General features: G+C 64.9%; 1 protein-coding gene across 1 annotated transcript; it reads left to right on the forward strand.

Moving 5' to 3' along the window:
• Positions 1-425: 425 nt before the first annotated feature.
• Positions 426-7092, forward strand: LOC128141749 (NFX1-type zinc finger-containing protein 1-like; the record flags this gene model as incomplete). Its single annotated transcript, XM_052786821.1, has 13 exons — positions 426-2140; positions 2282-2438; positions 2556-2684; positions 3639-3784; positions 3896-4027; positions 4105-4201; positions 4517-4685; positions 4786-4905; positions 5057-5211; positions 5536-5681; positions 5750-5860; positions 5943-6038; positions 6121-7092. Coding segments are annotated over exons 1-13 (3801 nt in total), but the record flags the coding sequence as incomplete, so codon positions are not given.
• Positions 7093-13334: the final 6242 nt, after the last annotated feature.

Here is a 13334-nt window from a genome sequence, read left to right on the forward strand (position 1 = left end):
ATCTCGGCGTGGCCAAGCCCCCCGTGGGGAGCAGGGACCCGCTGCGGGCCCGGTGCTGACCCCGGGGCGGCTCCGGGGCGGGCGCGGGGCGGCGCCTCCGTGCTCAGTTTCTGTTTCTCCGCTCGAACCGTCTCTGGCCAAGCAGTGCAGGAACCGCCCTTGTCTGCTTGCCCGGAGCCCTCCAGGAGCATCCCCGGAGCATCCCGCAGAACATCCCTGGAGCATCCCCAGAGCCCGCCCGGAGCATCCCCGGAGCATCCCACAGAACATCCCCGGAGCATCCCCAGACCCCCTGCCCAGCCCTCCCCGGAGCATCCCTGGAACCCTCCCGGAGACCCTCCAGAGCATCCCCAGAGCCCGCCCGGAGCATCCCCGGAGCATCCCACAGAACATCCCCGGAGCATCCCACAGAACATCCCCGGAGCATCCCCAGACCCCCTGCCCAGCCCTCCCCGGAGCATCCCTGGAACCCTCCCGGAGACCCTCCAGAGCATTCCCAGAGCCCCCCCGGAGCATCCCTGGTACCTTTCCTGGAGCTTCTCCCAGTGCCCATCCCGGCCCTATCCAGGCCATCCCCGGTGCTGGCGGCAGCCCAGGACCCCTGCCGTGGGGTAGCCGTACCCCACGCGTGACGACACCCCGGGGCAGGTGAGTGGGACCGGAGCCGGCTGGGAAGGGGAGCAGCCCCCATCCCCACACCCCCCACTCCCACCCCAACTCCGGTCAGCCGCAGCTCGGGGGCCACGCGTCCCCATCCCTGCGTGGGCCGATGCGACGCCGCGTCCCCCCGTCCCGTCGGGACCTCTCCCCACCCCGCGCCCAGCCCTGGAGCCCAAAGCGACGGCGGTCGGCGAGCCCCGATGGGGACTGGGACGCCCCGTACAACGGCTGGCCGGCTTCCGAGCCGGAGGGCTGCGACGAGCCCCCCGACCTCCTGGGCAACCTGGAGCAGCTCTGCGACAGCAGCCCCCAGCAGCTCCTGCCTTTCCTGCGGGACCACACGCTGGAGCTGGGCCGGCTGCTGGCCCGCCGGGACCTGAGCCCGGCCCAGGTGTACACGCTGCTGCGGACCCTCGGGGCCGCCCTGGAGCAGGGGGGAGCGCGGCAGCCCCCCACGCCCCTCCTGGCCCTGCTGCTGACCCGGGATTTCATCCTGGGGGACCTGCTGAGGTTCATCACGGAGCTGGACACCTTCCAGTGCCGGGAGGGACGGATCTCCCAGGAGGTGGTGGGGGACACGGTGGTCGCTCTCCACCGCCTGCTGACCGCCTGCCCCGGCCACGTGCTGACGCTGCTCTGCTACCCCGTCGACCTCCTCTTCTGCACCGTGCAGCGGCTCCAGGGCCGCGGCTTCCAGTTCTCCTGGCTCATCCAGCAGCGCCTACACGACGCCAGGCGTCGGGTGGACACGGCTTTCCCCCACCGCCACCGACCCGCCGGCGCCTGGCGGGATGACTTCCGCGAGGTGCCGGTGATCCCCGCGCCCGAGGAGCTCTTTGGGGAGGCGGAGGGCCGGCTGCGCCCCAACCCGTGCCGTGGGGCGCACGAGAGTGCCGCAGCCTACCTGGACCTGCACTTCCGACTGTTGCGGGAGGATTTCCTCAAGCCGCTGCGGGACGGCATCGCGGCGGCGTTCTCCCTCGGCGGCCCCGACGGCGATGGGGCGGCGCTCAGCCTCTACCGGGGGGTGCAGCTCCACGCCGTGGCCGCCATGCTGGCCGGCCCCGTCTACCTGGCCCGTTTCTTGCCCCGCACCGGCCCGGCCGCCGCCGAGTGCCTGAAGAGCGGTTCCCTCACCTGCCTCCTCTCCGAGGACTGCAGCCATGTGCTCTTCGGGGTGGTGGCCGGGGTGCCGAAGCAGAGGGCGGCCCACCGGGACCGCGTCTGGCTGCACATCCAGACCTACGGCCACCGGCAGCTCCTCACCCACCTGGGAAGAACCAGCTTCACCATGGTGGAGTCCCCGGCCTTCTTCGAGGCGTACCGGCACGTGCTGGAGGGGCTGCAGGAGCTGAGCCCCGCCGCCGTGCCCTTCGGCCGCTACCTGGTGCACTGCAAGCCCTCCATCCGCCGCCCCGCGCACCTCGGCGCCGACAGGCTCTTCAGCCTCACGCCGCTGCTGCCAGACGGCAAGGAGAAGGTGAGTCGCGGCAGGGACCCCGCTGGCAGCGCAGGGCTCGCAGGACGCCCCTGGGGAGACGCCGGCTGCCCTCAACCGCAGCTGGCAGAGTCCGGCTGGGGTGCACCACCACAGGCACCCCATCCCCACTCTTTGTTTCAGGGAGAGAAGCCGGCGGTGGACCTCTCTGCCGTGAGCCTGGAGGACCCGGAGGTCTGGTCCCCGAAGATTTTCCCCCACTTGGACGAGTCTCAGCTCGCAGCCATCCGGCTGGCGCTGAGCAGGGAGTTTGTGCTTATCCAGGGCCCCCCCGGTACGGGTAGGTGCCAGCGCCGGCACCCCAGCGGTGGCCCCCAGCACCGTCCCAGCCGGGGGTCCGTGGGGTCAGAACGGGGCTTTTCCTGCCCCCAGCGCACGCCAGCACTTTCCTCCCCAGGCAAAACCTTCATCGGACTCAAGATCACGGAGCTGCTGCTGCGAAACCAGGGGGGCGAACCGTGGGGGGAGCGGCCACCCCTTTTGGTGGTGTGCTACACCAACCATGCCCTCGACCAGTTCATGGAAGGTGCTGGTCCCAGCCCCGGTCCCCCTCCCCGCAGACCCCTCGTGCCTGGCGTGGGCTGAGCCAGCAGCGTGTCCGTCCTGCCGGCAGCCTGATGCTCATGGGTGTCGTTGCTGTTGCCCGTCACATCCCCGCTCCAGCCGGCTGGGGTCGCACTCCCCGCGGGGCAGCACTGCCGCTGCACCGGCACGCAGCAGCCCATGGGCTGGCACGGGCTGGCAGGGTGGTCGGGGGGCAGGTTGGGCATGGCCGTGGAGTTGGTGTGGAGGTTGGGCACGGCCATGGGGTCGGTGTGGAGGTTGGGAATGGCTGTGGGGTCGGTGTGGAGGTTGACCATGGCCATGGGGTCAGTGTGGAGGTTGGGCATGGCCATGGGGTTGGTGTGAAGGTTGACAATGGCCGTGGAGTTGGTGTGAAGGTTGGGCACGGCCATGGGGTTGGTGTGGAGGTTGGGTATGGCCATGGGGTCGGTATGGAGGCTGGGCATGGCCATGGGGCTGGTGGGCAAGTTGGGTATGGCCATAGGGTTGGTGTGGATGTTGGGCATGGCCATAAGGTTGGTGTGGAGGTTGGGCATGGCCATGGAGTTGGTGTGGAGGTTGGGAATGGCTGTGGGGTTGGTGTGGAGGTTGGGCATGGCCATGGAGTTGGTGTGGAGGTTGGGAATGGCTGTGGGGTTAGTGTGGAGGTTGGGCATGGCCATGGGGTTGGTGTGGAGGTTGGGTATGGCCATGGGGTCAGTGAGCAGGTTGGGTATGGCCATGGGGTCAGTGAGCAGGTTGGGTATGGCCATGGGGTCGGTGGACAAGTTAGGTATGACCATAGGGTTGGTGTGGAGGTTGGGTATGGCTGTGGGGTTGGTATGGAGGTTGGGCAGGGCAATGGGGTTGGTGGGCAAGTTGGGCATGGCCACGGGGTTGGTCTGCAGGCTGCCAGCCTGCCCCTCTCCTCCCCCAGGCATCCTCCAGTTCCAGCCCTCCAAAGTGGTGCGCATCGGGGGAAAATGCCGAAGCAAGAAGGTGATGGGCTGCTCCCTGCAGCTGCTCCGGCAAAAAGCGCTCTGTGGGCCATGGGGGGCCAGCAGCCGGCGGCAGTACGCGCAGGTATGGGGCCGGGCCCCTCTCCCCCCCACCCACCCGGCAGCTCGCCGGCCGCAGGGGCTCGGCATGTCCCGCTCTTGCCTCGCCCCAGCAGCTCTTGCCTCCCCCCCCCAGATGCGGAGCGCCTTGCAGGAGCAAGAGAAGAGCATCGCCTTCCGCACGGAGGTGCGGGGGCTGCTCCACCGCGGCATCCTCACCGCCAGCGAGCTGGAGACAGAGATCGTGAACGATGACCTGCTCTTCAAGGTGGGGGTGTGGGCGGCCGTCGCAGCCCTGCTGGGGGGCTGGGGCTGAGCTCAACCTTCCCCGTCACCCCCCCCCAGGGTGCTGTGCATCTGGACATGCTGCAGTGGCTGCAGGTGCAGCCCACGGTGCCGACGGAGGACGGGAGCCCGCGGCGAGGCTGGGACCACGTGGCAGGTGACCCTCGCTGCCGCTTTCGGCCCCGGCCAGGCTCATGGGGGGGGGAACTTGGGAAGCCCCCAGCCTGACTGGCATCGGGCACAGCAGGAGTGACCCAGCAGGAGTGGGAGCCCCCGGGGGGACCCCAGGCAGAGGTGGGGGGCAGACGTGGGGCTGCCCTGGGGACAGGGGAGGAGGAGGGCTGTCCCCATCCCCAAGCCCCCAGGGATGCGGGCTGTCCCCGTCCCAGCGATGCCCAGTGGGATGCCACGGGGCACGGTCCCACACGTCCCACGGGGCCATCACCCAGAGCTTCCACGGCTCTGCCCCCAGGCACGGAGCAAGGGGCCGGGGGGGGCCGAGGGGGCCCTGGGGTGGAGGAGAGCTGGGAGCCGCGCAGGGACGAGCGGTGCCTGGACGAGGAAGAGGAGTTTGACCCCGCGGAGGCCGAGAGGAGACGAGCCCGGGAGAAGTTCGCCTACATCATCCCCGAAGAGGAGGGGTACGGCCCTGCACCCTCCCGCCGGCCGGGACCCCAGGGACACGCTGGGGCTCGCTGGTGGTGGGGGCACTGACGGCCGCGTCCATCTGTCCGTCCCCAGCCCGCTGGACGCCCAGCTGGCCCGCCGGCTGCAGGACAGCGATGCCATGACCGACAGGGAGGTCGGGCACCTGAGGAGCCTCTGGCAGCTCCGGCTCGGCGACCGGTGGCGGCTCTACAGGTCTCACCGCCCCGTCCCCCCCCCACGGTGGATCCCCAGGGAGGAGAGGCTGGCAACACGGCAACCCCGGCACCAGTGCGGGGTCCCTGTCCCCACACGCTGGTGGCCCGGGACTGCCCCCCGCGGTGACCCCATCCCGTGCCGGCGGCAGGCGGTGGCTGGGTGCCTACGGCGCGGCGTTGGAGGAGGCGCTGGCGAGGCGGCTGGAGGAGTATGAGCAGAGCGCAGCCCAGTTGGCCCAGCACCAGCTCCAGGAGGACCTGCAGATCCTCAGGCAGAGCCGCGTCATCGGGATGACGACCACGGGTGAGACAGCCACCGCGCCGGGGCTGGGGCTGGCGCTGGTGGTGGTGCCAGTCTTAGCGAAAGTGTAATTTCTGGTGCCGGTGCTGGTGCGGCTTCCAGTGCCAGTGTTGGTGCCAACGCTGGAGCCGGTGCCAGTACCAGTGCTGGTGGTGGTGCCATCTCCAGTGCCAGTGCTAGTGGTGCTGGAGCCGGTGCCTGACCCCAAAGGGGCCGTGGGAGGCGGGTGAGGAGCCCGGGGTGGAGGAACCGGGGGACGTCCCACGGGGCGCTGGGTGGACCCTGCCGGGGTGCCGGCTCCTTCACCGGGCTCATCCCCGGTTCCAGGGGCTGCCAAGTACCGCAAGCTGCTGCAGAGCGTCCGGCCCCAGACGGTGATCGTGGAAGAGGCTGCAGAGATCCTGGAGGCGCACGTCCTGACCTGCCTCACCGCCTCCTGCAAGCACCTCATCCTCATCGGGGACCACCAGCAGGTAGGGTGCCCCGGCCCCACGCCCCGGTGCCCGTCGGCACACCACGGCGAGCCAAACCCCCTTTGCAGCTGAGACCCAAACCTGCCGATTACACCTTGGAGAAGAAATACCGCCTCGGCATCTCCCTCTTCGAGCGGATGATCAACAACGAGATCCCCCACGTGCAGCTGCTGTGCCAGGTGAGTCAGACCCCCCCCTGCCACCCATCCTGCGCCGGGGGGGCTGCCGCCACGGCTCGAGCCTCCGCCGTGTCCCCGGCAGCACCGCATGCGCCCGGAGATCTCCCAGCTGCTCGTCCCCTTTTTCTACGAGGCGCTGAGGGACCACCCGGCCGTCGGCGGCTACGAGAAGATCAAGGTGGGGGGATAGACCGCCGCAGGGCAGGTGCGAGGACGGGGCCGGTCCCCTGACGCCCACGTGTGTCCCCCTCCCCGGGCAGGGCGTCGAGAGCAGCGTCTTCTTCATCCAGCATGCGGGGGCCGAGGACCTCAGCGGCCACACCGGCAGCTACAGCAATCGCTCGGAGGCCACTTTCCTGGTGCACCTCTGCAAGTACCTGCTGGAGCAGGGCTACGCCAAGGGGCAGCTCACCGTCCTGACACCCTACAGCGGCCAGGTGGCCACCATCCGGCAGCTGCTGGCCAGGAGGGACATGGCCAAGGTTGCCGTCTGCACCGTGGATGACTTCCAAGGGGAGGAGAGCGACATCGTCCTGCTCTCGCTGGTGCGGAGCAACCCGCAGGGGCGGATCGGCTTCCTTGGGGACCGGCACCGCATCTGCGTGGCTTTCTCCCGTGCCAGAAAGGGCTTCTACTGCATCGGCGACCTGGAAGGCATCGCGCGGGGCGCCGGCGGCCAGCTCTGGGCCGAGATCCTGGCCGCCCTGAAGAGCAAGGGCCTGGTGGGCGACGGGCTGGCGCTGACCTGCCAAAACCACCCCGAGGTGACGGCGACGGTGCGGGACGCCTCCGACTTCAGGCAAAGCCCCGAGGGCGGCTGCACGCGCCGGTGCCGGATGCCGCTGCCCTGCGGCCACCCCTGCCCGCGCCACTGCCACCCACGCGACCGCGAGCACCGGCGGGTGCACTGCTGCCTGCCCTGCGCCCGGCCGCCCTGCGAGCGTGGCCACCCCTGCCCCAAGCTCTGCTGGGAAGAATGCGGCCCTTGCCTCAAGAAGGTGGAGAAGGTCCTGCCCCGCTGCGGCCACCGGCAGCGCCTGCCGTGCCACGTGCCGGCCGAGCACTGGCGCTGCCAGGAGCCCTGCCCGCGGCCACTCGCCTGCGGACACCCCTGCCCGCGGCGCTGCGGGGACGACTGCGGTGGGGACGACTGCGGTAGGGATGACTGCCGCAGCGACGACTGCGGTGGGGACAACCGTGGTGGGGATGACTGCAGCGGGGACGACTGCGGTGGGGACGACTGCAGTAGGGATGACTGCAGTGGGGATGACTGCGGCGGGGATAACCATGGTGGGGACGACTGCAGCGGGGACAACTGCGGTGGGCACGACTGCGGCAAGGCGGTGGAGGGGGTCCTGCCACACGACCAGCCTGCCTGCACGCAGCAAGAGCTGGCTGCTGCCTGCCAGGAGAGCAGCCGGCAGAGCCCGGAGTGAGGGCATCCCTGCAGCCGGTCCCACTGCTGGTGTGCAGCCAGATCCGTGCCGGCTGCTGCTCCATGGTCCCCTGCCAGCGGCGCAGCTCGGGGGCTCCCTCCAGGCAGGAGCTGGGGGCTGCGGTGCTGCTGGCACGGTGCTGCCCACAGTCCCGCTCCCCGGCTGTGCTGGGAGCCATGCCCTCCCCAGTGCCTCCCCTGCTCCATCCCGGGTGGCACCTCTGCAAGTCCCGACTGATCCCAGACTATTGGCTATTCCCAACTCGATCCTGCCTGGTCCCACAGCGATGCCAAACTCGATGCCAGCCCACGGCAATCTCCAACTTGATCCCAGCTGCGCCCACGGGAAGTCCCAGCTCAATCCTGACAGGCACCTCGGCATTTCCCGACATGATCCCAGCCAGACCAGCAGCAATTTCCAACTCGTTCCTGGCTGGAGCCACGGTGACACCCAAAAGCCTCCTGCACCCCCCGGTGCCTTCAACAGCCACTGCCACCGGCCTTGGGCTCTATTCCCTTCGGTGGAGCAGAGGTGCCATCACGGTACCGGCACGGGTGACACCGTACGAGGGACAGAACGTCCACCCGTGCCCCAGATAGGTTCAGCCTTGCGGGGGTTCGGCTGGATGCGGCTCTCCAGGCTGCAGCAGCAGAACCGGGGACCCCGCTCCCCTCCGCATCCCCCTTTAACGCCTGCGTTGCTGCGCTGCTTTGCTGAGTAACTAAAGCCTGACCAAAGCCACCCTCGTTTCTGCTGCCCGTCAATCCTTGCATCTCGGCATCCGTGGTTCACCAGGCAGCCCGGCAGCCCCGTGGTCGCCTTTGGCTGTCCCCGGTGAGCCCGTCCCCCCCGGGGAGCGGGTGGTCCCAAGGGTCCCACGCTCCCACTGAGCGCATCCGCAGCCCGAGGGTCCCCGTTGATGCCAGGGAGGAGAAGACTCTCTCTGCAGGGATGGGTGGCTCCCACACTGGGAGAAAAACCCTCATCCTCCTGGGGTAGGTGAATGGGTTATGGAGGTTCCTGGTACAGGCGACGCACCTGGAGGGGATCCCGGCTGCTGGTCAGCAACGCTTTTCTCTGGGAGCACGGAAGAAGCAGGAACAGAAGGTGCCCGGGCTTGGCCGGGGGATTTGGATGGAGTTTGTACATCCAGATGGTCAACGCGAATTCCAGGCACCGCAGCCAAACCCCCTTCCTGCAGCTCGCAGGGAGAAACAGCAAAACCCCGGTTCTAAATGCTCGACCTCCGGGGCTGGCGGCGGGTTCTTGCAAGGGCAGCCAAAGGCAAAAGGGACAGTGCTCTTCGCTGGGTGACAAAGCGAGACGCAGCAAATAAAGAGCCCAACACCAGCCCTTTCCAAAGGAAAACACTGAAGTTGAGGTCATTTTAGTGCTCCAGTCCCAGGCGATGCTCCCGAAAGGAGATGCACCAGCATCGTCCCTGCCGTGACAGCCGGCAGCTGCGTCCCACCGCTGCGGCTCCCTGCAAAGGGCTGGGCAGTCGAGTAAATCTCAGATAATGACATTGGCTGCTTGAGAACAGATTTATACTGCATTAAGGCTGTGGGTATAAGTACAATTTTGGAAGGTAAATGGATAATACCAGTCAAGGAGGTCGGTTCTTCCTCTGCACTGACCTCTCCGAGCAGGCAAGGGAAGCAACATTCCGGTCACTGGGGTTTAGGAGAGAAAATTCTGTGTAGGGGAAGTAGTCCTGGATGCATCACACTAAAATCCTGATTTTTTTTTTTTTTTTAATTTAGAAACCTGAAACACAGATGCAATTGTATAATTTCTAAAAACTCGTCTTTTACAAAACCCAGCTTTGCGGTCTGGGGATTCTCCTCAGCACGTCTGAGTGAGGGCATGCGAAGAGAGGCTGAAGCACCACTTAAAGTGCTTTCCAAGGTGTAAAATCCAGCTGACGTATCAGCAGATATGACACAGAGGAGAAAAAATAAGCAGTATTTGCTCAATAAAGCTGTTTCAGCAAGAGGGGGCTGAGAGCACAGCCTGGCTCCTGGCAGGCTGGAAAAACAAGCTATAGGAGAGTTCTCAAAGAAACCTCAATTCCACGGCTGTCCAATGCATGACTAAAACAGAAGTTCCAGGGTCTATAAACTAAATAAATCAAGACTTCAAAATTTAACACAATCCCCCCAAAATACTGGGGTGCTGTGCACAGAAACTTCAGGCAGAAGGAAAAACAAACTTAAAAGGGGGAAACTGTCATAATACAAACTGTTTGTGCCACTTCAAGCCTGCACTGGGGTGACGAGCAGCCTGAGAAACCCAAACAAGACGTGGAGAGGTTTGAGGGGGCCCCTCAGCACTGGGGGGTCCCAGCTGGCGGCGCGGGAGAGCCTTGCGGTTTGCCTATGGAAAATGCTGGCTGCTGGGAGTGGGGAGATGATGTATCGACCATCCCACACACTCCGGGGGGTGGCTTTTCCTCTTAATTTTATTTTTAAATAATAATAATAATTCTTGATTTTTTTCATCTTCTTTTGCTCCTTTAGCATTCCCTGGGCTCACACTGGGGGCAGGAGAGGGGGTGCGTGTGCCGCTGTGCCGGGCTGCTGCAGCCCAAGGTCCCGCTCCCGGAGTTCCTGGGGGGCTCCCGGTACGTCGCCCACCGCCGCCGGCTCGGGGACGGGAGCTCCCCGGCACGGTACCCAGGTGAATAAGCGGCCAAGCCCCGGCAGGGACAAGCCGGCACTTTCCCATAGTGATTGCAGGATCCAAGATCCTGGGAAGCCGCACAGCTACTTCAGCAGGAAAGCAGCCGAACGCCTTCGCCGGAATGCTTCCCGTTGGATGAGCAGCGGTGCTCGGCTCTCCGGGTGGCACAGCAGACGCTACAAGCAAATTATACGAGAATCGGTGGTCTCTCTCCGATGAAGAATTTGTTTTTCCACCCTTGGAGACCCTCTGATTAAATCACTGTTCTTGCCTTTTCCTCTTCAAAGATCTTTTAATTAAGCTGACTGTATTTATAAACACCAACATCGTTAATTTGCTCTCTCCCCGCTTCAAAGGCCGTTCATCCCTACTGCATCGACCCCTTGGCTGACGGCATCCCTCCCACGCAGGGGTTTTGCATTCACCCCCGAAGACGGGTGCTGCCTTCCCCCTCAGCCCCCCGCGGCACCGGTACCCGGATGCACCGACCACAAACCATCCCACTCACCCTGGAGCACGCACAACAGGTAATTGTAATTACACAGCTGCAATTAAGCATCTCCTTTCTCCCAGCAATGTAGAGGGAGAAGCGTTTCTTCCTCTGACCAGCCCTGGCTGGATGCCTGGGACCAGGTTTTCCCACGGGATTCTCCTTCAGGAGAAGAGAGCGCTCTTGCCCCCTCCCATGAAACCCACCCGAGCACGGGCAGGTCCCGGAGCCACCGTGGGCACGGCAGAGCACGGCTGCAACCTTCTCCTACCTGAGCCTCACGCCTGGATAACGCTCTGGGAGGGAGCGTGGCTCCACAGGCCAGCTCCGGCAGCCTTTAAAAATACATCGGGGCTCACAGGACACCAAAAACCTGCAGCCGGAGAGGCCTGGGGACAGCGAGCTCAGTTCCAAAGCGTTCCAGCATCTCGATCGTCTCCCACATACAGCAGGAGTGAAGCATTCAGCAGAACGGGGCTCTGCAGCCACGGCATGATGCCCTGGCATGTGCAGACCCAGAGCCTTGCTGCCAAGAGGTGCCAGAGAGAGAAGCGACTTTGCCACTGGATGCTTTATTAAATAAGGTATTTTTTTGCATCAAAAGTGCACTGGATGAGCCCTAAACAAGGCAGTCAGCGTGGCAGGAGCAGCCCTGGCTGCCTTTCCCAGCCGCTTTCAGTGATGGAGGGGGAGATGCCTCCTCCAAGCCCTGGCAAAGCCGCGCACGGCTGCAAGCTCTGCCGGTGCTCGGGATGAGTTCCCGTGGCGTCCGTCTTTCTCCGGACCACCCAGCTGCCTGCAGCCGGGCAGGGCAGGCAGCGTGTGCGCATCGGCGCTGGGGGTCTCAGCGCCCTGCCCGTGCCGGCGAGCGCCCGTGAGGCTGCAGTGGGCAGCCTGGCCCCGGGCACCCTGCGGCAGCTCTGGCAACCCCGGCGCTGGTGCAAAGCTCACCGCCTGCTGCTGCCGCTACCGCGCTGTGCCAACAGCAAGACACGGTCAGCGCATGAACCGCTGCGCATCTCTGGAGGGAGTGCAGAGCATGCGCCTGTGAACAGCCCACGATGCACAGAGCCCTCAGGAGAAGCCCATCTCCCCAAAGTCCCCCAGAAGCCCACCAGCTCCCAGTCCCCCAGGAGAATCCCACCACCACAAGCCCCCCAGGAGATGCGTGCCATCCTCCCAGGAGAATCCCACCATCCCCTAGCCCCCCAGGAGAAGCCCACTGCCCACCAGCCCCCCAGGAGAAGCCCACCCACCCTGTGGAACCAGCAACCCAGCAGCGAGATCCTGCCCCGGTCCTGGCTCCCACCCTTGTCCGGAGGAGCCGTGGGCCCGCCGGAGGCTCCTGTTCCCCCTCCCGCAGCCCTCAGGGGGACGGGCAGAGCTGCAGCCCCTGCCCTGGGACCCCTGAGAGCCCCAGATCCCAGCTCGCTGGCCATGCCCCAGGGCCCCTGGCTGATGGGACACCCATCGCTGCGGTGGGTTTACTAGGTCACCTTGACAGCTGCTCACATCGGAGGGGAAAGAGGAGGACACAGAAATCAGGCTGGATCGCTGGTCACCAGCGCCAGCAGCACCATGGAAGCCCCCGCTCTTCAGGGACTTGCTAATCCCAGGGTCTCAGGATGAAGTAATTCGGCAACGTGTCTTAACTCTGGGAAAATCTGCTTTTCTAGGTAGTGGAGAGGTGGGTTTGGAAGGCGCCAGTCCCCTCGTGCCAGGCTCACCAAAGCCTGGGCTGCTCCCACCCGCTGCCTCCGGATCCGTCCCTCTGCCTCTCCCACAGAGCTTGGTCTTGAGCTGGCTGGAGCCGTGCTTGAGCTCTGCTAAACCAAAATTCGCCCCATTGAGGGCTGGGAGAAGAGGAGCCCCCAGTCCCAGGCAGCCCAGTTCGCCCGTGCCGTGTCTGCGTGCCAGTGAAGGAGCTGATGCAGGTGAGACTCTGGCAGTGAAGGAACATTGTCCCTGGGGCAAACGATGGAGTCGCTGCTGGGAACGGTGGCTGTATGCACAACCGGCGCTCGCACAGAGCTGTCATGGATGGAGCCGCCTTGGCTGCCTTGTGGAGCTCACACCAGCCCTGCCCCGGGCTGTCCCCAGGCTTTGGGGCGTCCTGGAGCTCCCTGTGCTCATTAGAGTGGCCGTGCTTCGTTAGCTACAATCTTCCAAAGCCAAACCTCTGCTCTGCTTCTGCGTGGCTCTGCTGCTCCAATGCTTGCACCGCTGGAGTTAGGCGTGAGGGGTTTGTGGTACGAGGGTGTACCAAACGTCCCCCGGGCACCTGAAGGTCACCTCAGCTCTTCCAAAAAATCCCGGGAGCTGCGTCCTTTCCTCTTGTGTGAAATTTGCACCATACGGCAGGTCACCGCTGCGCCAGCAAGCTCCCACGCTCCCTAAACGGCAGCCTGAGCAATGCAGCAGTGACTGACGTCCGTCTTCCCGCTGCCTGGGCTGCAGCACAGCTCATTAGGGTCCTGCTTTAATGAGAGTTTAACCATCGGTCTTCCTCTCCACATAGGGCGACCCCACGGGACGAGCCTCTCACCCCAGAGTGACGGCCGCCTCAGTTTCTCCTTGCGCGCTCCATCCCATAGCAAATACGTGGCAGTCAGGAGGAGAAAACTTGCCAGAAGTTAATATCAAAAAAGTGACATTTGAGGTTCGAGGTATCTGACAACTGATGGCACGAGCTGGCACTGCCAGCTGCTCGTATCCCGGCGTTCCCAATGTGCTGCAGCGCAGCGTGCACTGCAAGCTTCGCCGGAGCCAGGATTTCTGGACACAATGCCAGCCGGGAACACCACCATGAGCTCCAGCTTAAAGATCTCCTTTGAAAGGAAAGCGGCTCAGCCAAAACCTACAACAT

Source organism: Harpia harpyja, chromosome 5 (assembly GCF_026419915.1).
Source record: "Harpia harpyja isolate bHarHar1 chromosome 5, bHarHar1 primary haplotype, whole genome shotgun sequence".
Lineage (NCBI taxonomy): Eukaryota > Metazoa > Chordata > Aves > Accipitriformes > Accipitridae > Harpia > Harpia harpyja.